Source organism: Salarias fasciatus, chromosome 3 (genome assembly GCF_902148845.1).
Source record: "Salarias fasciatus chromosome 3, fSalaFa1.1, whole genome shotgun sequence".
Taxonomy (NCBI): Eukaryota; Metazoa; Chordata; class Actinopteri; order Blenniiformes; family Blenniidae; genus Salarias; species Salarias fasciatus.
In genome coordinates this window covers 13,297,904-13,325,201 of record NC_043747.1, presented here as the reverse complement: position 1 = coordinate 13,325,201, position 27,298 = coordinate 13,297,904, and the positions used below count along the sequence as shown (strand labels likewise).

The following is a 27,298-nucleotide window of genomic DNA, read 5'->3' as shown; positions in this document are numbered from 1 at the left end:
GGGAAACAAATCGTTATCATCCAAACCTCTGACTCATCATCCTCTCAGAAATGTAGGATTCGAGGGGTTTTCCCCTCTCCATGTGACTTCATCTTTCATGGCTTTACTGTGTGCAGCAAACGAGACCTTACTTGTTGCAGCGCCAACAATAAAAGAAAAGCCCTTGCCATCGTGGCAGAAACATTATTTTGTTTGTGTAAAAGTAGCAATGAAACTCAAAACTGCAATCAAGTGTGTAATAAGAACTGCAGTGATAATTTTGCATAAAGTGCTTGTTGAAATAAAAATACAGCAGAATCAAAGGATAACAGCAACAGTAGAAAATGACAGAATTGAGCACAACAAAGGCAGACCAAAACAAAAAACAAAAAAAAACTGGTCACATGAAAAAGTACCTGTTGAATAAGAGAATAAGAAAAACCCATTACAATCAAGCCATAATTATTACAGTGCATTTACAGAAATTATTTGACCGCGATTTGGCATTTTAAATTGGAGTGGCTTATAGATTATGGAGAAGTGAACTTGGAATCAGAAGATCTCAGGTTTGAATCCCTCTGTGGATTCCTGAGGATGACCCCTGAACTACACGGTCCTTGCCCCTGACGACCATGAGTACTGATAAAGTGTGATTAGTTTAGTTTACCTTGTAACATTACCTTTTCTATTGAGTTTTTATTTATTTATTTATTTATTTATTAGAATACAGCGCATTCTTGAATGATTTTATTCTGAAAAACTAAATTTACCATGCCCGTGCTTTTACTGTGAAAAGCGGAAGTGGTGTTGATGTGAACTCGCTGAGCCTTGATGGCGGAGGACTGGGACCAGGACCACGGGAAGAAGACTTTTCAATGGATACCAAACTACTTTTCAGGACTTTCCGTACACTGGTACTATCGCTGCAGTCTCAATAATCACTCCGGATACGTTTTTAAGTGATGTAAGTAGCTTTTTCCCGTATGTTTGTCGGGAATTTACACCTCAAATTGCGTTCAAAAAGTCTCTTTTTTTTTTCTTTCTTTTTTAAAGTTAAAGTAATTTCCTGCTGGTGCTCATGGGATGAATAGTCTCATCGCTGTTATTTGGTTTAACGTGCAGTCCAAAGTCCCGGGAGACTGAAGCGAGGGAGAGAGAAAAAGCAGAGAGTGTTTCCTGAAGTTGGATAACCTGGGATGACTGCAGCCGCCACCCGTGGAAAAGACAACACGGAGTCGGACCCACGCTACGAGCAACAAAGAGCGGCTATAAACAACCGGGAAAGTTACCGAGCAGCCAGAGAGCCGAGCCGAGCTTTGGGATTTTTGGTGGATTTTTTTTGTCGGAAATGAATTCAGCGCCGGGATGGGAAGGGAATTATAAATGAGTCTCTGACCGAACAAAGAAGGACACTTCTGTGGGACTGAATACCGCCGAGCTAAAGGGGAGAAATGGAGGAGGAAGGCTCACTTGAGCCCAACGTCTCGTTTTTTAGGGTATTCTGACGAACGTCGTCCACATCGAGCACTCCGGCTGCCGCGTTTCACTGCCAGAAGCAGCCTTTTTTCCCTTCGCCCGGTGGCGCGGGGGTGAGAAAATGAGGGTGGATCGGCTGCAGTTGTTTGTGATCCTGCTACTGAGTGACTTCTCCGCGCAGTCATCCGCCTGCAAATCATATGATGAACGCTCGAAAAGCGGTGGGAAAAGCCTGCAGTCCGACAGGAGGGTGGTGTGCAGCAACATGGAGCTCCATCAGGTGTTACCCCCGGAGTCTTTCCCCAACAGGACGGTCACACTGTGAGTACACAGAAGACGCACAACCCAACCAGATCCTCTCACTCAAACCTGAATAAAACACTCTGTGACTGAAAATAGTTTTTTTTTCCAAAGACTTACACACCTCTTTACTGGCTGTTTTCAGAAGTCCCGATGAATTGGACTTGTTTCTTATTCCATGTCAAGCTATACATCACCATTTCACAGCCACACACTGTAAATGTAAACCCCATGTAACAGGAACCATCTGTCTTCCTGGACCGCAGTAATTCATGTCCAGGAAGATATTCTGGCTACTGAATTAGTGCTTACACACTACACTTTACATCTCAACGAGTTTACAGGCCACACATTCATGAAGCATCAACTTCAAGCCACTGACAGCACACCAATGTAAAGAAACATGCAGGCTGATGTGGCTGTGTATGGTTCTTCCATATACTACAGAGGCTGCTGTTTGTTAAATAAATACGTTGTGGTATTGCCACCATGCTCTGCTGCTCATCCCACAAATGTACGTTCCTTGCAAATGTGGCATGATTTGAATGTGAAGTAAAACAGGCTTTCAAATGCTAAAGACATTTGCCGAAAAAAAAAGTTTGTATAATTCACAAAGTGACCAAGCCACCTCAGCTCAACATCACTCACCAGTGTCACTGATTTGTAAGTTTTGGAGTGACAACCTGTAGGATTGACGCATGCAGGAAGCAGACAGGAAGTTTATGCAAACCAAATCTTGGTCTTGTTATGCCCACAAAACAGTGAAAATGGCATGTAAATACAGAAGTAAATAGAAACTCAAAGCTCTGCAGACTGAGTACTTGTGCTTTGTGGTGATGAGCGATGGATTGGGAATATGAGAACACCAGGTCAGGGTGCTGGAGTAGAAAGCAAATAATAGACTGAGGAGGGAAAGGAAGGCCGAGGTCTGTTTGGTAAGTGAAGGGTTACAGGGACATTGCAGTATATGTTTTGTTTTTTAAGTGGTTTACCACAAATCACATATACTTTGGTTTGAGTCTAAGTTGGTCTAAGGTTTCTGTGTTGATTTGTAGTCATTTCAGGACCGCAATAAACTACAGAACTTGTAGTTTTGAGAACTGTCAGGTTTAGCATCAGGAGGAGCCTGATGCTTGTACACCAAGTACACTTGTGGAGTAGTAGACTTCTTCAATGTAAATTTGTTCTGGAAAGAAATGTCTCTGTAAGTCCTTAACTGTCTCAAATTGGCTATCTTTTCATCGATTATTTTTGGGATTTTTTATAAAAGTAGAAGTATGCTGGTCTGTTGTAATTGTGGTTCCCCTATATTCTTGAAAGGTTTGTTATTGTATGTGTGTGTCGTGAACTTGGAGTTTGTCATCCTGTTTTCACAGTGATGGACTGGAGCTTGAGTCACATGATTTTGCACAAAGCTCCAAGCAAGAGGTTATAACTGGAGAGCCCAGGCAGAGGGAACCTCCAAGGAATCTCCACATTCTCTGCTTTTGCTTATCTGGACAATATTTGTTGACGGCAACAGCAAGAAAACAGCAGCGCTCCTCCTAACTGAGGAAACGTCTCCACAGCTCCCCGAGGACACAAGTACCAGTGAAAGAGTCATTTTGGTTGACTGAACAGTTTTCGGGTGTTAATTTATGGCTTGTAAAATCAGCGAGCCCTCTCGGAGGGGTGTGTCAGGCCTGTTTTACTACACCAGAGCGTCTTGCGGTGGGTTGACCGTGGCCTGGTCACAGCTGGTGTGGACTGCAGCGAGCTGAGACAGGACTCTCTGCTGCCGTGAGAAACCCTCTCCCAGGCTGGAAAATGATCAGCCCTGATTTCTCCTTGTTAAGCTCGCAGCCAATCCCACCCATTTCAGCTGCTCTCACTTTATGCCTAGGCTTGAAATAACTCCAGGAAAGGTAATTATCTGAGTGGATATGAATTGTGGTAGCAGCTGAAGCGTGTGATTTCATTCCTTTTTATTTTCTGGAGGAACTGGAAGACAAAACTAAAAGATACAAGGAAAGAATTCTGTACTCTTGACTCGATTATAGCTTTCCATTTTAAAAACATTAATTATGAAGACCAACTTTTAAACTGCGTCGTCGGAAAGCTCGCTGTGTGAGTGATTGGTGGCATGAGTTCACTCAGACACCGAGTGCATGGAGCTGTTCCTCTGAATGATTCGCTGTAAAGAAAAGGCAAAAAAATGAGCATTGCATTCTCCTTCAATGATACCACATGCCGAAGTAATCCGAGAGGAAATGACACAAATGTGTTTACAGCTGGCCTGTCCTCCCGTGTCAGTGTGGGCCTGGGCTAAAATACGAGGGCCCGAATGTAACCTTTACCTCTCGCAGGGCAATAAAAATGGTTGTATGAGCAGCCTGCATGGGTGTGTACGCAAGTGTTTATTTCTGTGTAAGTGCTTCAGTTTCAGCCTGCATAACCAGACAGATGCAAAGAGCCTATATTTAAGCTTTCTTGACTCACGGCTCATATTTTTTTCACGGGGCTTCTTTTAGGACAATCGGGATCTATTCATAGGAGCACCTGGGCTGGCCGGCTGCTCACGAACACACCTGGTTTTGGCCCTCTCTGAAGAGCGGCGCAGGATTAATGTCAGGAAGAAAGCAGGGATTTCCTCCCTCACTGCAGGAAAAAAAAGTGCACTCGGTTTGATGACACATCGGAGTGCAGTAAACCGTCTTGTTTTACAGCAGCGCGAACTGGGAGTTCAGGTTACTCTCATCTGGTTTCCTTGAGATTTCACTTCCTTTCAGGCATGCCTGTGGAATTGAATTGAAGGTGTTAAAAATATCAAAAAACGAAGCTCTAAATTCAGGCACATGAGTCTCAAGTGTGGCCGACCAGCGTGTCAGTCATCGCGCTTATTTTTCTGTCATGCCGGGAGCCTTTGAAGAGCCTGTGTAAGAAATACACAGGTGCCTGCTGTCATGCATGTCCTGAGACGTGTTTTTTTTTCTCCCCTTTTTGCTCCCCAGGCAAGCAGTCGGACTAAGGAATGCTCTTATTTTTTTCCATACAAAAGACAGCGAAAATCCAGAAGGCGAAGCACTGACAGCTGCTCATCCTGTCAGTTTGCCGGGTTTATTTCACAGACCAGTTGAGCTTTGACCTTCCCGTGTTGCCTCGAGTATAATCTAATTCCATACATGAAAATCGGCTCCGTGCATGGACGTGAGCTATGTATGGTGCCCTGGTGTCTGCATCCATATTCCTGCTCATCCTCTTTTTATCCTACTGTTTGCTCGGTGGATTATTTTCCCATTCAGGCACAGAGCTATGAGGTTTACCAAATGGTTCGACCTGTTGAATGTTGAAACAAGATATTACAAGGCCCACAGTTCACAAGAGCGAACGGGCCCGTGAAATTCTGGATTTCCAGTACTCTTTTGAGCTCGCCCCAACTCATATGAATCCCTTTATAAGACCTGATTTCACCTCGGCAACATTTTTAAAAACTTTTACACCTTTGATGCCCAGTCCTAATACCTGGATCATTTGTGAAATAACTAAATGTTGGATATCTGTGAGAATTACTTTGGCATGTTACAGCACCTCAGGCGGTGGACTTGTTCCTATTCTACCTGGGCTGAGGTTTGCGTTTCCATCCTTTATGCTCGGAGGAAGTCATCCTAGACGGGTTTTTATGAGCTCAACTGCAGCTTGAAACTTACTTGAAAACCCGCTGAGAAGTTGCAAGATCTCAGCGCTGGAGAGTCGGTTCTTTGTCTGAAAGCCTCCTGAGCATAAAGAAAGTGTTGAGAGAGAACCACTTGGCTTTGTCCTTAAAACACGACGTGCCTGTGAGGGGAGTGAGTAGTTGTGGATGGCCATTTTCTGCCTCTCCCTGGATATAGTTTTCCTGCTGCCAGAGCTATATGCTTTCCAATGGCTTTTTTCTTTTATTTTAAAAAAAGAAAAACGAGATAGTATTAATTTCAGTAGCATCATATTGACTCATTTAAAAGCATGATGAAATCTTGGCTTGTGCATTTTGTTGCTTTGTTACAAGAGTAGAATTTCTGGTTTTCCAGACCGCTCCAGTCTATAAATGTCACCAAGATTTATTGTATCTGTATCAGTTGACAGGATGTGAGGTTTGGCGGTGTCCCCCTGCAGCTTGCTCTTGCCCTGAGCTAAAGCAGGTCTTATCTATGCATCAAGATAAGGGAGACTCCCCTCCTGTATCGTCTGAGGCCCAGCCAGGGGAAATTTCAGAGCCTGGTCCTCAGTCAGGAGACCTCAGGCTGACTTCCAGAGACAGACTGGAGGCGAGGGAAACAGACGATCTAGTTACATCCGTCCTGACTAGAGACTCTAGCCGGTAAGGGGCCATGATTCACAGTTCAGTTATCTGCATTTCGTTGGTGCTTTAACACTCCACTGCAAGCGTGAGGCAGACTGAGTTTTGCAGCAAAAGTGGAGCAACCTCCAGCATGCCGAGGTCATACTCCTGTCATGTGGAAGAGGGAGGGACAGGCCGTAGTGGGAGGGGAGCCATGCGAAGAAGGGAGGAGTGACGAAGCCAGGAAATGAATGGCTCATAACACAATCTAGAGAGCCATTTCTTACAGAATTATTTAAATGATGTGGAGCGTGACAGTACTTGAAATGTACTTTTTTATGAATCTGATAAGTTACCATCTTGCTTTGTTTTCTTTAACTTCTTTATTTGAACACACAGACGAACAGAATACAATAAAATGTAGGATTGATTTATTGGCTATTAATTTATTTTGTGCTCAGTTAACCAAACATCAGCTTTTCTGCATGACATTATCTTTTGTATCTCCTTCTGTATGTTCTACACATCTGTACAGACACATGTGTGATTGTCACACACAGTCCACTATCAAGCACTGTGCGGTCAGTGCCTCCCCTGACTGAAAGCCGCATTTCGAAATTCACATCATCTGTGGTAAATGCATCATTTTGGTATGTTGAGGATTTATCTTTATAAATCACTCTTGGGAGACCCAGCGTCTCTGCCTATACCATCAGATCATGCGAACACAGGCCAGTGATTGAATTTGTAGTCTTGTATGTCATCATGTCTTAACATGTGCTCTGAAAAAACACACAATCTGTTTGTGTGTTTTCTCTCTGTGCGACTGGAAGCCAGAAAGCAAATCTCTAGTGATTCTCCCCTGTCCGACCCTGTAATAAAACAACCCCTCAGCAGCCAGTAATGACTCCAGTCTGGCCCCTGGTTGTGGGTGCCACTCGCATTTATGTCACCCACCACATCCCGTCCCTATTGGCCAGAAAACATCTGCAAACCACAAGTCCCTGCTTTTGGTTTTCCGCTGGGAGTTAACAGAGCTATTGGTTTCCCAGACCCCAGGGGGAACAGTGTGGTATAGAGACCGGGACGCTTAGGGACATGGGGAGAGAAAGTGGAGCCACACTTGGGAGGTTTTGTGTGTAGTAAATCAGCTTTGCAGAGAAAATAAACTGGATAATAAAGTGTGGTTTATTACCAAGAGAGGAAGTTATCAAGAGTATACATTTGCACTTAAAGTCTTTCTCATGGTCTGCTTTTTATTTTCGTGGTGATAAATTTAAGCAAGCCTATAATATCTTGACAGGATTAGTAATTGTAGTTGAACATTTGAGACACTGCAACTTTTATTGTTTTTATTTTTATTACATTTCCAGCACATGTTGTTGATTTATATCTCTACATTTAATCCAGCATTAACTGTGATTGATCCTCGCGTAATTCTCTTTTCAGAGTATGCAGAGCGTGGGTTTTTGTTTAAGCATACTTTCAATAAACAGAGACAGCTCCTTATGGAGAAGTAAACCCAATTAAATATTTGATTTGGTTTACAGTGCCCTACTGAATAAGCACCGTCTATTTTGGTGCCAGTTTCATGTCTAGTGTGGCACCAATGAGTCACTGCTGCTGCAAATATGATACTTTTACCTGTTTAAGCCCTCAGATTTCTTTCTAAAACCTCTGTCTTATCTCCTGTCTGGAGCAATCGGATTTCTTTCCACGGGAAAGAAAGAACGAGGTTGATGTTCAACCGGTTTCTTTGTCGGGTCTCTGAAGGACAAAGAGTGAGACCCAATATCTGTCAACAAGTACCACTGTGACACTGTTCCTCTCTGAGAAAGACACGAGATCCCTCCGACTCCACCTTCACATTTAATTAAGACATTCCGTGCTCATGTTTTTACTGTTGTGAAAGCTGAAACTAGCAGAAATTCAACTGGACTCACTGTGATAAGTTGACACTAATACCTTACCTGCCATTGGTATTCAGCACAGTATTTTGAAAATTGAAGTTTTCGTGCAACACGGCACTTTTTTTTTTTTTTTTTTTAACCGCTGCGGAAATGAAGCGACCCTTTTTGAGTTTGATTCATATTAATGTGATGTGCACTGGATTTCCTTTTGCTCTGTGGCTTATATTTGTAATTTATTTCCTCCACAGAATTCTAAACAACAATAAAATCCAAGAACTCAGAAATGGATCCTTCTTCGGATTGTCTGCTTTGGAGAAACTGTAAGTACTTTTGTTCTTCAGCTTGTAACTCAATGAGAGGAATTATGTGTGAGTGTTTACAGTGATAGTTCCCATCGTATTTTAAGTAAATTTATGGCCTTGGGTTAAGATTTGCAGCCTCACAAAGGAGGAAATCTCTTTTATTTCCTTTTGGCAAAGCAAACAGAGGCCCCATGATATATCGCCAATGCACTTCACACATGTGGGGCTTGAGACCTGTTGTCAAAACTCCTTGCAGTATTCTGAAATATATACACACCAGTGCTGTAGCAGCCGCTATCCATCACTCTACAAGTGCAGTTTTGGTTTGTGGAGCGGGACGTTTGTGCAACACACTCTGGCAGCGTGCCAGCGGAACATCCAGGTCACAGAAAGCGAGGAGGCGTCCGAACAGCACTCGGCTTCAGCCGAGGATGTGGGTCTACGGTGGAGGACAGGATCACACAAGAAAGGTCTAATTATAGGTATCGCCCTGAGGCTTGGTGGTTGTCTGCCTGGTGACATGCACGTTAACATAAAGCTTCTTGGGTAATCGCAAAGAGTGACATGAAAGATCGGGAGCAGCTTCTTCATGATGTAGTAAAGATATCAGCTGTTAAAGTCTATAAAGTAAGAAGCATTATGAAGGGAAAAGGGGACGCTGAAGTCATTTATACATATATATATATATATATCTGCTTCTGTTCTTCGGGATTCCTTCAACAATGGAGAGCTGTCATTCATGCCATGTGAGTCTTGAGAGATTGGAATGTCATCATTCCTGCAGAGGATTCAAGAAAATGGCTGTGGGCCCGCACAAATGGGCCACGGGTGATTTATCGCTGGGGAATGGCTCCATGCAGATAAAATAACCAGACCATTAATGGCCCTGCTTTTACCCAAGGCTACAATAACACATGACTGCATTGATATGGAATCCTGAGAGCTTGTTTGCTTTACCATTCTTCTCAGTTTGGTTCAGAAAGCAGTAATATAGCGAATGTTTGAGGCAGGATTTTTTTTTCTTCACATTTTAATGAGTAAAATCACCTTCCAGAAATGATTTAGATTAGTCACACATGCCTATTGATATTTATTTAGTTATAGAAAAACACCTGCAGACATCTGGTTCACATAAAATTGTCCTTTAACACTGTTTTAAAGTCATCTCCTCTGTTATTAAGTCATTCTTCTCCTGTGATTGTTTATAGATTTGCAGAACTCTCTGTAGACTCTGGAATTGGCTCAGTTTCTGAAGCCAACGCTGAAAAGTTGAGCATGAGGCTGTGTGCTGAATGTGTGAAAGAATCTTTGATCTTTCTTTCCCAAGAAAGCCTTTAAGGCACTTGTGTGTTTTGCCTCTGAATGGTCAGTCGCTGTGGTTGTAAACTGGGTTCTCCCCGCCGTGGCGTCGGTCCTCTGGCAAGTTTACCTCCAGAGTTAGGTCCCATTGTGCCCGGCAGACCTCACCCCACCGCGGTCCACCCTCAGCCACTGAAGCGAGATCTCGAGATGGCTTGCTTGCTTTTGTCATTGTAATGAGGCCAAGCCGAGGCCAGAGGTGTGAGCAGAGCAATTGACGCGCGCGCACACACACACACGCACACACACCCTGTATGCCGAGGCCTCTCCCTCTCTGAAATGTTCCTTCCCTCCTTAAATCACACTCGTTCTTCTCAAAGAGGAGGAAAAAAAAATGCTGTATTAGTCTGTTTGAATGCTCCATTTTGTCTCCCACCTCTCCCTCCTTCTGCTTCCACAGCCTCTCCCCGCCACCCCCCCTTTCCCGCCCCTCCTCACGTTGTCCACAAAGGAACTCTCCCTAATTTGGACTGCCTAAGTGCAGTGGTGAGGACCGAGACAGCAGCTGGCTGTGAGTGCCAGAGAGGGGTAGAGAATCGATTACGCCTATCCGGGCACTCTGCGTGAAATTGCAAAGTAACTGTGGAGACCGTAGTGTTTTGCCAGGGCCAAAGGTGTCCCTGCTTAGAAAAAAGCCACACAGAATCCCCCATTATCATTCTCCTCATAGAAATAGGAGCCAGGCAAGGCGACCGTCACATGCTAATTCCTTTCTAAATCCACTGCTGTGGAGGAATGCTCATTGTGGAAGGATAACGGCACTACTATGTGGTTTATTCTCCAGAACTGACTATTGTCGACCATGAATAATAAGTTAGTAGCAATCGCAAATCAGCAATAACATAAAGTCAGAGTGAAATGGTCGTTGTGCATTTGCCCAGAGAAGAAAATTCAAATGATGAAAGTTATCATGATCATTGTGATGCAGAGTTTTATACATCTTTTCTGCACAAATAAAATATTATGTTGGTCGATGAAATCAATCTTTTGAAACCCCCTGCTCACACCAACCTTCCCAATTGTCTCTACACATGCTTTGCTTCATGCCGAATGGTAGCATTTTGTTAAATGCTGCACTTCCAAATGTATTCCATATTAAACTATTAACGACTGTTAAGTACAAAGCTGACGAAAACATCATGTTGTGCAAATGTGACTCCTGATTTTTCCTGCTGCTGCCCAACACTTTGTGATCTACCGATCTAAAACTCAGCTGTCTACTTTGCAATTCGCTAATCAGAATCAGTTATTCTTCTCTTCAGTGAAAATGCATTGTAGATCTAATGCCAGCAACCACAAAACCAGGCTTTATTTAATCATCAGTCAGTATATCGCATTCTCATTTCAGCGTAAACGCCGTGCTTTGGTCGGTCGTGTGTGTATTTCTGTAAATGTCTGCAGCTGCGGAGCCGTCCTGCACTTTGGTTTCACTTTGAAAGCAGTTCTGGAAATATCCGCCAGCTCCTCCAACTGGAGCATGTCAGTAAAACCCTGCGTTTTCCTGCTGCAGTCCAGAGTTGCCCGGTCATGTGTGGTCTTTGGTTAAAGATAGACACGTTCTCTCTGACTCCTCATATTTTTTTCCACAAGTATTGGACGAGTACAGAACCACAGTCTTTTGGACTTTGTTTGCAGTGGCGGGCCTCCCCGACAACTTAGCAACCTCTCCAGTGTGACTGATATAAGATTTGATGTTAGGCCTCCTGTAAATACTGCCTTGTTGAGGATTCAGTAAACTGAACCTAATTCTTTGGAAAGCACGTTCGACCACAGGGTTAAAGCAGCTATGCGCTGTGATTTTTGCCCTCTCATATGAAATATGAGCAATGGTGACGGTACTTGTACTTGAATGGGAAAGCTGAGGTTGTGTTTTCTCTAATAACTGCCATTTTAATTATACTTCTCACAGAAAAAGACGAGTTTCACGAGCAAAAAATAAAAAAATCTCCCTCGTTCGTCAGCCTTGTGCTCTCTCCACACCTGGCCCTCGCTGGTTATCAGGAACCTCCAAGAATATTTTTGATTTCTTTGTCCTGACCCCTCATTTTTCTCTCACCGCTACTTCACAGGGAAGCCTCGCTCACATCAAAAGTTTTTAACAAGCCATAGATTTTCTTTGTCTGTGACTTATCTGTGGCCACCTACCCACCTTCAGATGACAGTTCCTTGACATCAAACGGGCAGAGTTACCCAGAGGCCCTTTGTGCGGGCTCAGGTGGCGACTAAAGAGCCTCCTGTAATGAGTGACTAGGCAGTGCCAGCGCAGGTGAGCGCCGCAGGAATTCTGTGACCACGAGCCTTTGAACCTCTGCTGAGGGAAGCTGTGTGTGCGTGTGTGTGAGAGCCACAGAGCGCCTTGAGGTTCAGGTCATCAGATGCGTACTGATGACGGGTTGTTGAGCTCAGAGGAGTTCTAGGTTTTATAGTTAGGACTGAAAAATGCACGTATTACTAAGCCTTTCATTTTAATATAATTTCCTTAAAAGTATAATGAGCGTTTCATCACCACTTTAAGAGCTGCTGTTTTCTGTTTGCGTGTGTTTGTGGCTTCATTACAAAAACAAACAGCTTCTTAGCCCAACATGGAAACTACATCGTTTTCAGCGTTTTCGCCGTTTCCATGTAAACGGACATCATTTTCAAAACGTTGCAGTGCAAATGCAAAACTTTTCTGGAACAAAAACCCAAAAACGATGCATTTTCACTTAAGATGTTGAGTAAACGGAGCCGAATTCTCTGTGGACAGAGGAATCACCCTCCTGCACTTTCTAATTATAAGGATGATTGAACATTTCGTGTCAGTCTCATCAGACTTTGTTAAAGTAATGATGAATCATTCTGTGTGTTTCTGTGAGTTGAGTTTCTCAGATGTCTTCTTTTGGGTTGCAAAACAGTCGATGTGAAACCTTTAACTGCTAAGAACTCTATGATTAGGAGAACTGTTGTGATTCTGTTTTGTTTTCATCTGAAATGCTCATGACCTCAAATCTGTTCTTTTTCTCTCTCTCTCCTTTCCCCCCACAGGGACCTGCGGAGTAACATGATCAGTCGCATTGAATCAGGCGCTTTTCTTGGCTTGCCGGCACTAAAAAGACTGTGAGTATTGGTGGAGTTTCTGCTGTTTCTCTGTCTCTTTAATGTGGTTTCCCAAAGTGTGTATGTACCCTCGGGAAATTTCACTCAGGTTTTTCTTTTTTTCTTTTTTCTTTTTTTTTTCCCAACACCAACAGATCTGAATTCCAACATTTGAAGGCTCTTGTTACACTTTTAATCATTTTCTGTATAGGGTTTGAGGTAGTGGTTTATGAATACTGGGTCGAGAAAACTTTCATCACCCTTTGAATACATAGTTTTGTTTTCAATAAACACCTCCCTTTAACATTTATACAATATTGTATGTAAAAAAAAAATGATCAGCACAGGTGCTATTGCTTTAGTTTTCTGTTAAAGATTAGGTTGCGAACTTGTCATCGGATAACCTGATGCAGCTTTTGTGCTTTTTGAAGCGTTATTTATTTTTTTGTAAGAAGTTGGCACATTTTAAGAGGAGTTGGAGCTAATTACTGTTTAGATAAGTGACTCTGATTGCATATGTTTAGAGCAGCGAGTTTACTTCAGTCTACTCACTGTGCTGTGTGTTTGTGTCTTTCTAAAAGTCGATCCAGTGTCCATAAGGGAGCATGGTCAAGAGTGGTCTATTTCTACTACCTTGTTTTATCTGGCCTTATGCCAGAGACCACTGCAGACAGCGTGAGGCCTTATATACGTTCACACACTGAGGAGAAGGAGGAGGAGGAGGAGGCTGTATAAACATGTATGGGATGTCTACAAATGTTTCTGTGGGAATTATTTCAATACATGGAATATGTAAAGCTCCAAGTTTGTGGACCAGGTCAGATGTAAGCATGTAGATATGTGTTTCCCATTTTTTGTGTGTGTGTGTGCGTGCGGTTGGTTGAGAGCGAGCACACAGCATGAATTGGAATCATCTGACAGTCGCCGGTAGCTGCCAACACAAACTCCAGCTTGGCTGCTGTTGTGGAGCAATAAGAGCGAGACAGGAAGGCAGTCAGCTCCTTGGCTCTGACCCGACCTCGTTTCCCACTCCCCCCCCTCCAGTGCATATTCATGCCGCAATCACAAAGATCCATGTCAGTCTATATGTCTTCTGCATATTGATATAAACATGGCCACACACACACACACACGTAAGATATTCCTCAACACTTTCAATAACACCAGAGATCTGTAATCTGGCATGGAAACGCTTATTCTCAAGTACAGTTTTGCATGTTTTGCCTCGGGGCAGCAAAGTTTAATTGGCCCCCGCCACCCATCTCAGTTGATTTCAAAGGGTAGTTGTCAGTCACTGAGCTGTGAAAAGGAGGGAGCGCAGAAAAGAAGCGGGAGAGCGAAAGGAGACGGCGAGGCAGTGCCGGACCCTGGGAATGTAAACACAGACGCCCGGCATCAAGGGTTGGCATTCACAGCCACGCATTCGCTCTACCCCATTTCCCCCCCCCAAAAAAAAGGAAAAAAGGCAGGATTATTTTGCCTTCAGGAATGCTCTAAAATAGATTTTATTTAACCGGTGTTTGTGGCGTTGGGATGTCATGACTTTAGCCAGGGTCATGAAAAGCCTGGAAAAGTTATGGAGCTTGGCACAAAGCGACGTCGCCCTTATCTCCGACTCTTCTGTAGCCAGTGTTTACTCCCCCATCTGTCTGTCTACCTCCCCTCGCAGCATCGCCTAATTAGAGTTTTCCCTCATTTCAGGACGTGCCATTTGGAGGGCTGATTTATCTTGTGTGCCCTGTCGCTGCGCTCTGACAAGGGCGTTTAATGTGAAGGCTGTAGAAGTCGGGATAATGTGGGTCCTTCACATCAGACAATTACTCTTGTTGCATTGGAAAACAGCTCTTAAATTAACACATCTGATAGGGAAAATTGTGTTGAAAGAAGTTTTAAACAAGTTTGCAATTTAGATTCCTATCTTGACTGTTTGATCAGCACACCAGGAAGAGGGCAAATTGAATCAAAACTATTTGAATTTGAGTTTATATATTGCCATATCGACATTTCTTCATTTTTTCACTGTATTGTTTCAATTTGATTCTGATTTATTCATGTTACGTCACAACGTCCTATCTTATGGCTGGATGTGTTGCACTAAAGCGAGTGCAAACCGATCTTTACGGCCGAGTTGTTTGGATTACTTCATATTTGCCGAGAGCTGCGGTTGAACTTTTGGCATCTTTACTTCACACACACACAATGTCCACATAGTTTTGGATGGACTAATCCATGTGAACACCACTTCTCAGCGCTTGCTAACACTTGGATCACTTTGGCTTCAAACCTCTTTACTCCGCATTCCTGCAACAGCTGAACCGTCTCCACACAGTCCTAATCACATTGGGCTATTTTTGCTTGTGCTCTTCATATCATTCGCAGCACTGAAATAGTCCTCCCGCTCTTAATTTGCCACATGCCTGTGGCTCAAAGATACGGCCAAGACTCAAAGATAAATCAAAAAAAATACTGTGATATACGGATTGATTAGCCGTTAATTTATAATTCAGTCATGTAGATTCCCCACAAACTGCTTGAGCGTAATAACAACATACACCATCTTGTCTCAAGTCCCTTGATGCAGCTCTAGCTCTGGTATTAGAATCCAGGCGATAAAATAGGATGAAAGTATGCCTACAGCAAGGGAAGCCCCCCCCACACCCCCACACCCCCTGTCTCGTTCACACCGACTGTGTTATCCTTCCCATGGCACACAATGCTCGCACAAATTGGCAAGCCTGCAAAAAGACAGCTTTTCCCTCCTCTTCCAAGTGGAACTAATAACCTCACACAGTAAAAGTCCCCAGCTGCTACCTTAAGGACCAACACCAATAATTACATAAATGCTGGGATGTTAGCATATGCCTGCCAGTCATTTTCCAGGTATCACTTTGTGTTAGGATCATTTTCCTGGAGCAAACCGAGAGCTGGTGGATTGAGGAAATGATATCTTTTTTTTTTTTCCTTGTTTCTTTTTCGGACACTGTAGAGACATGTGTTATTTAACTTCACAGTATGTTAGAGAAACGTCATCAGTATCATATGTGTGTGACCATGCGTTGACAGTTTTCCAGGATTGTGATTGTCTGGCATGGCTTTATGCTTCTTGTTAGAATCTTCACAAAGTAGTGGGTTTGTGTAAATGAAAGTCTTTTTCAAAGCAGTGGGGAAAATATAAGTTTTTGTTAATGGTATCCGGCTGTGTATGAACATGACCTGAGGTTTGTTTGCTTTAAATGCCGTCTCTGGATTCTAAATGCGTTCTTGTCTTGGTTACTTTAAATTGTGGTCACATAACATTTACGATTTAGGCCTTATCAATCTGTAAATGAGCAGAGCAGATTACTACATGTGGTTTAACAGTAACAGATCAGCAGACTGCTGTGATGACAGTTTGTCTCAGTTTTGTCATTGGGCTGGAGGGTTAAGTTCAGTCTCGATTCTCCATGTTCCAGACATAAACACAAGTTTTTTTGGGTTTTTTTTCTTTTTAAACACGGCCGAAAACTCAGCAGTAGAGGCCAAAACCACTGACTTGAATGTTTAGAACTGCTGGGTAAGAGTGCTCAATAAAGTCTAAATTAGCATTGAGACAAATAGTGACAAACACCTTTAACACTAGGAATACCAGGATTTTCTGGCCTCCCTGGGAAACCCAGAGAGGCCAAAGTGGTCCAGTGCTTTTGAATACACAAGTCGTTCTCCTACAGCCAGCCACCATTCATTTGTAAATGCAGCCGATACCTTCCAGCTAGTTGGTTCATGCATACCTCTGAGGGGGAGGAGGAGGCTTGAAAACAGCCAGGGACTACTTTGAGATTTCCTCCTGAGTTTGGCAGAGAAGATTCTTTCCAAGCACAATTAACTTTTTTACCCATCACAAATTGTGATGTAACTCCCAGGTGTTTGACTGGGACCCAGTTGAGACTGACAGGTTTCCCACAATCACTAATGTTTGGAGTTTCTTTGTTGCAAACTGCATTTGGTCCTACAATCCAGGCAGGCACATCACCACAGACAAACAGCTGTTCCCAACAAAATCTCAATGCTGTTTCTTGCAATACATTGCAACAAAACCAGACAAGGTTGGGATAAAGTTCTGGGTGGAATGTGACCTGAAGACTAAATATGTGTGCAACATGACCCCCTATGTTGGGAAAGACCCCAGCCATGCCAAGGGAGTGAGAGTGGGAGAAGATGTGGTGATAAAGCTGATGGAGCCGTTTCTGGACAAAGGCAGAACGGTAACAACAGATATATTTCTTCATGTCTCTGGTTCTCGCCAAACAACTCCTCTGACGGAAGACCGCCATCCTTGGCACAATGAATAAGATTCATCGGGAGGTGCCCGGATCAGCCAGGCAGACTGAATTCTGTGCATCATCAATAAATCACAGGAAGAAATTAAAAACATAAACTGCGTCGACCTCTTACTTCAGTTTTACATTAGATGCTGATTCAGTGTTTTATTTTCTACAAGCACATTCAGCGCCTTGCAAAAGTATATTTCCCCCTTGAATTTTTTGGCCTTTTGTTAAATTTCATACTTCAAACATAAATATATAAAATTGGCAAATCGGCCAAGAAGGAAGATTCTTTCCAAACTCAATGAATTTTTTGTAATCCCAGGTTCTTCTTTCCTACCTATGAAACTCTTCCCCTTTTCCCCTGGTTTTCAGTGCACAGCTCAGCGGCCGATCACTGGCCTGCTTTTCTTTTGTAAACGCAGCCGATACCTGCCGGGTTGGTGGCTCATGCATACCTATTGGGGGGGAGAGTCAGGAAGGAAGATTATTTCTCCAAACAATGGATTTGTTTTTTGTGGTGGGGGTTTGGGGGCCAGAGTGTGAGGGGGAGAAAGACACTTCAGTGCAGGAGGTAGCCGTATGAAAAGGCCACCTCAAACCTCCCCTCAACAGAAGGACTGATTTTGTGGCAAAGAGAAGAGCGTAGTTTTGCGTTTGTCACATCTGTTCTAAGACTGGATTGCACTCAGACTCTGTTTAGTCATTAGCTCAACATTTGATCATTGAGGAAACGATCAGACAACTTCTGAAGCCACTATGAGAAAAGGGGGTGAATAATATTGCACATCCCACTTTTCAGGTTTTTGTTTCTAAAAAAAAAGTTTAAATGTTGTACAAATTTCATTTCACTGCACTTGATGTTGGTTCCTCACAAAAAATGCCAATTTTATAAGTTAATGTTTAAAGTATGAAATTTAAGAAAAAGGGCAAAGAATTCAAAGGAGGTGAAGACTTTTTCAAGGCACTGTACATACTATGTTATAACAAATATTGTTTTCATACGCAGGACCCACAGATGCACCGGAAGAAATATATCTTATTTTTTTAACTATGAAATACACACTAATAAAATGTGCAACCCCCCCAATTCTCATGCAAAATGATACTTTACATCCACAACAAAGTTTTCTCTTCTGAAAATGGTCATTTGTGTCAAACTGATACAAACTATCACATGAAGAGAGTTTTAGAAGCATCAGCTGAACATTGGTGTGTGTGCTACACTTCTCCCTCTGTTTGGGCCTCATTCCTGCATGATGCATTGCGTAGTGGCTGCATTTACAAATGAAAGGCTGGCTGGCTGGAGGACACCGACTTGTGTATTCAAAAGCACTGAGCCACTGTGGCCCCTCTATGGGTTCTGGGACGGGTTGGGCCAAACCGGCCCCGAGTTGGTAAACCTAGTGTTAAGTCAATACTCTGAAAGTATGCAGAAGCTTCACAGCTTACCAACGTTTGAGACTGAATAACACTGAGGAGCAAATTTGAGGTGGTAAAGTGAAATGAGAAACAACTTAATCAAATGATGACAGCTAAAAAGCTAAACTTCCAGTTCCTTTTCAGCTTGGAACAGTAAGCAATGGTCAGAAAACAAGTTTTCAAGCCATTATTGCATAATATTTCCCCCTGCGCTCGTCTAAAATGATGACTTATCCTGCACTTGGATGTGTTTACTCGTTTTGGAGCCAGTGAATTTGTCTCTCTCGTTTTTCCACATCCCACCTTCATATTTTAAAACTTTGTCATTTGCAAGAGGCACAATCCAGTCTTGAGCTAAACAGACAGTTTAGGCTGTCGCTCCTTAGAGGGGATCACCAAACCAAACGAGGAGGTTTCTCAAGAAGTTAAGAAGTTACACTCAACAGTGTTTCACAGTTTCAGAAAAATATTTCTCCCCCAGTCTTTATTTTTTCTTAATCATTTCAAGCTCTGTGCTTCGCCCAGTCACCTTAACGGTGATCTTCCTGGGAATATTTCCGCCCCGCAGACGTTTCAAACGGTTTGCGCATACAGTGTAATTCATGGCGGCGGCGGCTCCTTCAGAGAGGCGTCTGCAGCCCCGGACAGTTCTGTCTGATGTTTGTCAGAGACATCGTGTCACGTCACATCCAGAGGAGAAAACATACACACTCCTGACGCGTTCAACATTAATCACAGGTGATTAATCACCTCCAACGGTGCCGCTCTGCCTTTGATGCGGAGGTTTCCCTGCAGGCCCATGCAGACATTATCTAAAATCACCATGGAAGTTGTAAACCTGTCAGTTTGAAGTTTTGAGATCTCTGCCTCAACCTGCATTTCTGAGACTTGGCTGTTTTTTTTTAATCACCAAGACTTAGATGTATCTACTCTTTTTTCCATTGTTATTCTTTTTCATAATGCTGTCAAGGTTTATACTGTAAAGCAACAAAAAACAAAAGAAAAAGGAAGAAAAATCCAGTCCTAACGAAGACGGCTAACCACTCTCCTTACAGACCCTTGTAGCTGTCTGGATTTTCGAAGGTACATCAAATCAACTATAATCTGTCCCTTCTGTGTGTTTACTACAGAGACCTGTCCAACAACAGCATCGGCTGCCTGAACGTCGACATCTTCAAGGGCCTCAACAACCTCCTTCGACTGTGAGTCGTTCGTCACGCGGAGGTAGCACGATGCTTTCTTTGAAATGGACTGAAACTGAACATCTCTGTTCTCCAGGAACCTCACAGGGAACATTTTCTCATCACTGGTTCAGGGGACTTTCGACAGCTTGGTGTCTCTGAAAGCATTGTAAGTATGATTAGTAGAGGAGGTGATGGATTGATGTCACTAACACAGTCAAAACTGTAAGAATAATTACAGATGTCAAATCAAAGTAACTTATTAATGGTATTTAGTAACTTAGCGCCTCGCGTGCCTGTCTTGTGCGTCCTCCTCTCACCAGGGATTTTCAGACGCCGTACCTGCTGTGCGACTGCAACCTTCTGTGGCTGCTCCGCTGGATCAAAGAGCGAAACATCGCTGCAAAGAACACCAAGTGCTCGTATCCACAGTCCCTGCAGGGCCAGCTGATTACCTCCATCCGCCCAGAGCTCCTCACCTGTGGTACGACCACATAGAAATAGGCTTTTTTTTTTCTTCTTCTTTTTTTTTTTGAGACATAAATTTGACACAGCAGAAGGATAAAGCCCTTAAATCGTGAATATTCTTGGACACCCTTGAATGAATCGTTCATCATTTCACTGACGCCCCATCTGATCTGTCACCCGTCCGCCGTCAGGCGTTTGAAAAGCTAAAATAGGACGCATTGAGAAGTGAAGATTATGCTGTCACAATGGCGCACTGTCTCTTTAATTCCTCTGTTTTGGTGTCAGTGAAGCTGGTATTTGGGGAGCAGGGGCTTGTGCAATGACACTAGAGATAAGACAAGGGCTGCCCAGGCCAGAGCTGCCTTTGTTTGTACTTGCTCATGTCTTATCAGTTTGGCACTCATCGCAGTGAGGGATTATGAAATACATGGCATAGATTTAGCAGCAGCTGGTGGCCTGACATGAATGACAAGTAGCACCAAAGTACCTGGAAATATCAAGACGCTGTTTTAGCTTCCTGCTGTATTCTAAATACCTCACAAGCTGCACACTTCATTATTTTGAACATATGTCTAACACGAGATGCTTTATTTTATTTTTTTTAACTAGATGTAACTGATTTTCCTCGTTTTCCTCAGATGCGCCACTCGAGCTGCCCTCCTTCCAGTTGACTCCGTCCCAGCGACAGGTGGTCTTTCAGGGGGACAGCCTGCCCTTCCAGTGTCAAGCCTCCCTGGTGGCTGAGGACATGCAGGTGCTTTGGTACCAGAACGGCCGCATGGTCAAACCCGACGCCACCCAGGGAATCTTCATTGAGAAGCGCATCGTGCAGAACTGTTCTCTAATCGCGAGGTTCGATGCAACAGCCGACTTGCTGCAGTCAGTCGGGTGAATTAGTCAACTTGCAAAGGTGATGAATCCGCGTTTTCCCGTTTGTTTTTGTTTTTTTTCATCAGCGCACTGACCATCTCGAACATCCAGCCTGGTTTCACGGGGAACTGGGAGTGTCGCATAAGAACGAGCAGAGGCAACACCACCAGGACCGTCCACATCGTGGTGCTGCAAAGTTCAGCCAAGTACTGTGTTCCGGAGCGCGTTTCCAACAACAAGGGAGAGTTCAGGTACATTTAGAAGCAGGCACGGAGCATCTCACTGATGTGGAGAATAATACATCTGCTGCTTTCCCCACTTCCTTTACTTCAATGATATCATGTCATTCGGCTCCATAAAATCACATCACACAGCTCAGCTCATGATTTTCTCTATCACTGAATGTTATGATGGTGTTTTCTACCTGTTGTCATACATCAGTGTTGGACAAAGAGCACCCCCTTGTGGTTAGATGGTAATATTACAGAGCCACATCTTAAAAAGGTCCCTGAAGTCACTGCTGCTGCTGCGGCTCACATAACGTCTCTCACGACGCAGCATGCATCAGTAACTCCGTCTGAATGTCGAATGTCGTAGGTGGCCGCGCACCCTGGCTGGGATCAGAGCTTACCTGCCCTGCAACAGGCTGCCCTCCAGTGCAAACACCTACTCGGGCGGTTCAGGCGAGGAGCAGCGAGCGTGGCGCTACTGTGACGGCGAGGGACTGTGGGCGGAGGAGGACTACTCCCGCTGCCAGTTTCAGAAAGACGCCACGAGATTTCTTTTCGTCATCCACCAGGTAGGTGAACGTCTCCGCTTTTTGTTGTTTGTGCTTTCTCAATTAATGAGGTGTTGCTGCTTTTTTGATCTTTCTGAATCTTCCTGCTAGATGCCTCTGAACGAGACCAACGTGGTCACCAGAGCCCGCCGCCTGTTGCTCTTCACCATTGATGCTGCGAGCTTCTCGGATAAAATGGACATCATCTTCGTGGCCGAGATGATCGAGAAGTTTGGCAAGTTTGTCGAGAGATTTAAAGACGTAAGTTCTACAGCGCCCCAGCTTGTTTGCTCACATTTCCAAGCCAGCAGCAAGGTTGAATCGATTAATTCACAGCAGCTGTTTGTTGTCATGTTGTTTAATGAGAACGAATGTTTCACGGAGACTTTCGGCACAGCTGTGGGCCAGCAAAAAGAAAAAGAAAAGTTAAGGCGTGCCTGTCATGCCGCAAGTGCTGTTGGCAAGTAGCGCCGGTGTAATAAAAGCAGTCAAAGCATATTAAAGATTAGTAGTGTGACACCATGCTTAAAATGTGTTTCCAATAGTCACTTAACTACCTAAAGAGCCGTGTCAAGCGTCTTCCTTCAGTTCTTATTGAAAGCTGCCCGATCACATCTGTAGTTCTTGAGCTTAATTGTTATCATCTTGCATTTAACGACACAAAACTTCCTCGTCTGGCCGCTTTCTTGTCTCCCAGCTGGGCGAGGTGATGGTCAGCATGGCCAGTAACCTGATGCTGGCCGATGAACGGGTGCTGTGGATGGCGCAGCGTGAAGCCATGGCGTGCTCGCGCATCATCGCCTGCCTCCAGAAGATTGCCGTCTACCGCCTGGCCACAGCGCAGGCCTTCTCCCTGGTTAGCACCACTAACACTGCTGTATCATGGTTTTATTTATTTTTTTATTTTTTTGTTAAAGAGTCATTATATCTTTCTTGTTGTCTTCCCAGACATCCCCGAACATCGCGCTGGAGGCCCACACCGTCAGGGTCAGTGACTGGAACGGCATGACCTGCATGCTATTCCAGAGGCCGACTCCTGAGCGCACGCCCGGCCAGGACCGCCAGCTCACCTTCAAGTGCAACACCACCAGCTCTTTCTCCAGCATCCTTCACAAGGTGCGCCTCTAATCTTTCTCTTTTTATGAGCTTTCATTGTGATGTTTTGATGAAATTGCAGCCTGCGACTGCTTACGGCTTTTCAATTTATTGTGTCTTTTGTCGCCGTAGAACACCATCATCGAGGCGTCTCTGCAGCTCCCCCAGTCTCTCTTGACCCAGGCGGTCGTCCCTGGACAGCCGGAGGACGCCGTCTACAAACTCCACCTTCTGGGCTTCCGGAACGGCAAGTTTTTCCCCTCTACTGGTAACTCGTCCCACCTGGCCGATGGAGGAAAGAGGAGGAGTGTTGCCACTCCTGTCATCATGGCCAAAATAGGTAAGGGATGTTTCTTATTTGAGGTGTTTTTTTTAGATTTGTTCTTTGTAAAATGAGGAAATTTGAATGACAGTAATATCGGATTCCGTGGTTAAGAAAATGAAACCCGCATCGTAATTTGTGCTTCTCAATCAGATGGCGTGTCTCTGCGCATCCTGAAGACTCCCATCAACATCACCCTGCGGCGCTTCGCCCGCGGATCGGACGCCGTGTCGGCCTCCTGGAACTTCAGCCTGGCGGGAGGTCAGGGAGGGTGGCAGAGCGACGGCTGCCGGATCCTGGACCACCACGACAACTTCACCACCATCTCCTGCAACTCCCTGGGCAACTATGGCCTGCTCATGGCAAGTTCACTCATCCGGTTTCAGACACTTTGGCAGACGCTCATTTTAAGGGTGTTAGTGTACTATTTTTTTAATCGTACCAATCGCCTCCTCTCCATCGCAGGACCTGAGCACTGTGGAATATTTCTCCCCGAGCATCCAGCCCCTGCACCCAGTCATCTACGCCACAGCAATTATACTCCTCCTCTGTCTGATCACCATCATTATAAGTTACATCTACCATCACAGGTACGATTATGACATTAAAGAAGCCATTTACAAGCCGCGAGTAGTTCTAATTTAAAGCCATGTACATTTTCTTTTGTTTTTTTTTCCCCCCATGTTATTTTACAGTCCCTTTTCTCCCCCTGCTTCATTTAAATTCAGTTTTCTGATCACAGGTCTGTCTGCGTGAGCCGCAAGTTCTGGCACATGCTGGTCAACCTCTGCTTCCACATCTCCCTCACATGTGGGGTTTTCATCGGCGGCATCAATCAGACGCGCTATTCCAGCGTGTGCCAGGCAGTGAGTATACGCCACCTGCGCTCGCTTCCAGCACCCCCTGCCGTGCAGGGACCTCCTCCCCAAGCTCCGTCGGTCTGTAGTTGGGGGGGGAAAAAATGAACAAGTGTTTCAGATGTCTTCAGAGGGAAACAAAGTTGAAAAAGTTGCCTCTGGCTGAGTTCACCGCGCTCATAAAGCCGAGAGACGCACAGCAAAAGATACATTGAAAGATGCAGTGGATGGTTTCTATAGCTCGAGGCGGTCTTGTAAATCTCCTCATGGTTTGTTGCACCGAGACACTTTCCTCATTCATTTTTAATAGCACTGTATCTGGCAAGTGTCTGGATTAAAATGTTGGCAGCCAGTTTATTGTTTATTGATTGAATCCCCTGTGGCGTGGAGCTAAGTTTTCAGGGTGACGATGGCATCCTCAGTAAGAGCATTTTCTCGTAACATGGCACTAATTAGATCTGGGATAATGGCTGAAGGAGAAATGGAACAAGGTTGTAAACAGACGATCGCCGGTTCAAATCCCACTGCTGAAGAGTCACCACTGTGCTCCACCACAGCAATGCCAAATCAAACATGTTGACGTGAAGTGAGCAGGTAAAAGAAATGCGTATGACAGTGAAGACAACAGGAAGTGTTGATTTTTTTTTTCTTAATATCTCATCTGCAATCTTTTCTAGGTGGGCATCCTGCTGCATTACTCCACCCTGGCGACCGCCCTGTGGGTGGGCGTGACCGCACGCAACATCTACAAGCAGGTGACCCGCAAGGCCAAACGCTACGAGGAGCTGGACGAGCCTCCGCCGCCACCGCGGCCCATGCTGAGGTTTGATTTCATCCCTCGCTCTCTCTCTCTCTCTCTCTCGCAACACATTTGAATAGAAGGACGCACAAAGACGTTTCCTTGTGAACATGTGACATTTCAGTCAGGAACTGTCACATATACCTGAAAGGTTTGCTAAAAAGTGAACCATAAAGTAGAAATAATCATGACATCTTATGCTGCAGGCATCTAAATGAGACATGTATAGTTTTGCTTTTTCAGTGAAGCGTCCACAAGGTGTCAGTATTGAAAGCTAAAACACATCAGAGCCTCTGACCACCTTCTTTCTGCTTTCTTCTAAAGGTTCTACCTAATTGGAGGAGGGATACCAATCATTGTCTGTGGAATCACTGCAGCAGCCAACATCAAAAACTACGGCAGTCAGACCAATGCGCCATAGTAAGTATTCCCTTTTTATAGGTGGTAATGATGTCTAAGGTGAGCAGCATTTAATAAAGAAGCCCGCAAGAGCTTGTTGCACTCTGTCCTCTGGAGGATTTGGCTTAGTTATCGACCAGACTGCAGCGCTCAAGTAAATAATGGATATTTTTATGAGGGAAAAGTTAATTCCCCAAGGTTCTGATTATAGTGGCCTATTAATGATATGTGCATCCAAGCAACAAGGCGCTGCTGCCAATTTACTGGCAGCTCCCCACCCCTCTCCTGACAGCGGCAGCTGTTTAGATTGTGCAGTGTGGCTGACTAATTGAGAAATCTGAACCCGTATCAGTTTTGGATTCTTTGGAGTTTAATTAAATTCTTGCGAACGGCACACATTCAGCCTCTGTTATTAAACGTAACGGGGCGGTAACTGAGGAAGTGGGATGCAAATGACGATTTTTTTTAGCTTTTTTTTCCTTCTCATTCTGAACTATCTGATCGGTCTGTTCTCTTCCCAGTTGCTGGATGGCGTGGGAGCCGAGCATCGGGGCCTTCTACGGCCCGGTCGGATTCATCGTCTTCGTGGACTGCATGTACTTCCTCAGCATCCTCCTCCAGCTGCGCCGGCACCCCGAGCGGCGCTACGAGCTGAAAGAGCCGGCCGAAGAGCAGCAGCACCTCGCGCCGGCCGCCGGCGAGGCGGGGCCGGACGGCGCCGGCGCCGGCCACTGCCAGCCACTGGCTCTGCAGCTGCAGCCCCACGAGGCGGCGTCCTCCTCCGTCGTGTCGGCGCCGCACGCCGTGCCCCTCTCGGCCCTGGAGAACGAGCACACCTTCCCCGCGCAGCTGATGGGCGCGGCGGGGGCGCTGGGCCTGTACGCCGCCCTCTGGGTGTTCGGCGCCATGGCCGTGTCGCAGGACCACCCCTTCGACCTGGCGTTCACCTGCCTGTTCGGCGTGGCCGCCCTGGCGCTGGGGGCGTTCATGGTGGCGCATCACTGCGTCAACCGGCAGGACATGCGGCGCTACTGGTCCCAGGCGTGCTGCTCCGGGAGGCGGGGGGCGTACTCCGCCCAGGAGGACGCCCTCCTGCCGCAGTCCGGCGTGGCCATGACCTCCACGGCGGGATCCGACCACAAGGCGGACGGAGAGTCGACCAGGTGCGGCCCCAGCAGCGCCGACTCCTCCTACACCAATAGAAGCGGCCCCAGCGTGCGCGCGTCGGCGCACGGCGGCAGCAAGCTGACCAACCTGCACGCGGAGGCGGCGCAGTGCAAGTCCAGCTCGGCGCCGCCGGCCGCCAACGGCACAGCCGTGCTGGACAACAGCCTGACCGAGCACTCGGTGGACAACGAGATCAAGATGCACGTGGCGCCGGTGGAGGTGCAGTTCCGCCCCATGAGCAACATCGGCAACCCGGCGCCGGTCGGCAACGGCCACACGGCGCGGCACCACAAAAACCGGGCGCGCTCGCACCGGGCGAGCCGGCTCACCGTGCTGCGCGAGTACGCCTACGACGTGCCGACCAGCGTGGACGGCAGCGTGCAGAGCGCCCCCCACAGGCGGCACCACCACTACGACCTGGCGGCCCGCAACAGCCGGCGCGCCGCCTACATGGCGTACAGGGAGCGGCACCAGAGCCAGCTGCAGCAGGACAGCAGCGACAGCGCCAGCCTGCCGCGGCGCTCCCGCCACTCCGACAGAGGGAGCGTCAGCCCGCTGGGCAACGGCGCCGCGGTGACCGTGGAGACCGAGCGGATGGCCTCCCCGGCGGCGTCCAGCTCCAGCAAGGACTCCGGCCCCGTCAGGAAGCACGGCGGCGCCGAGCCGGACGGCCAGGCCAAGTCGTCGTACGGGCTCAACCTCGTGGCTCAGAACGGCGGCGCGCCGAAAGAGAACGGACAAGCCGTGCCTCTGATCAACTCCGAGAACACCGCGAGTATAAAAACCGGTTTGTGGAAACATGAAACTACTGTGTAGCAACGGTTTCCGTCCCAAAGACTGCCTAGCAACAACACGCTCACTGTGAAACGTCTTTTTTTTTTTTTTTTCATCCTTCGATTGTACATTTCTTTTGTGAAAAGAGATAATTATTTGATTATTAG

The 27,298-nt window shown here is 45.6% G+C and overlaps 2 protein-coding genes across 3 annotated transcripts in view; one reads left to right on the top strand and one right to left on the bottom strand.

The window, feature by feature from the left end:
* The window catches only part of gba3 (glucosidase, beta, acid 3), a 10,946-nt gene extending 4,290 nt beyond the window's left edge, over nucleotides 1-6,656 (bottom strand). The window contains exon 1 of the mRNA XM_030087801.1: nucleotides 6,652-6,656. The gene's annotated coding sequence lies outside the window, so the exon portion shown is untranslated. The remainder of the gene's footprint in view (nucleotides 1-6,651) is intronic.
* adgra3 (adhesion G protein-coupled receptor A3) lies at nucleotides 820-27,298 on the top strand. Of its 2 annotated transcripts, XM_030087791.1 has the most exons (20): nucleotides 838-943; nucleotides 1,102-1,776; nucleotides 8,211-8,282; nucleotides 12,648-12,719; nucleotides 19,552-19,623; nucleotides 19,700-19,771; nucleotides 19,926-20,086; nucleotides 20,709-20,922; nucleotides 21,027-21,191; nucleotides 21,538-21,739; nucleotides 21,830-21,979; nucleotides 22,416-22,574; nucleotides 22,667-22,834; nucleotides 22,946-23,153; nucleotides 23,289-23,497; nucleotides 23,601-23,725; nucleotides 23,878-24,001; nucleotides 24,670-24,815; nucleotides 25,116-25,211; nucleotides 25,712-27,298. In XM_030087791.1, the coding sequence occupies exons 2-20, from the start codon at nucleotides 1,577-1,579 to the stop codon at nucleotides 27,171-27,173; spliced, it is 4,077 nt and encodes a 1,358-aa protein (XP_029943651.1). In that variant the 5' UTR covers nucleotides 838-943; nucleotides 1,102-1,576; the 3' UTR covers nucleotides 27,174-27,298. The 2 variants fall into 2 exon arrangements, with proteins under 2 accessions (XP_029943642.1, XP_029943651.1); XM_030087782.1 differs by having other exon boundaries at nucleotides 820-1,776.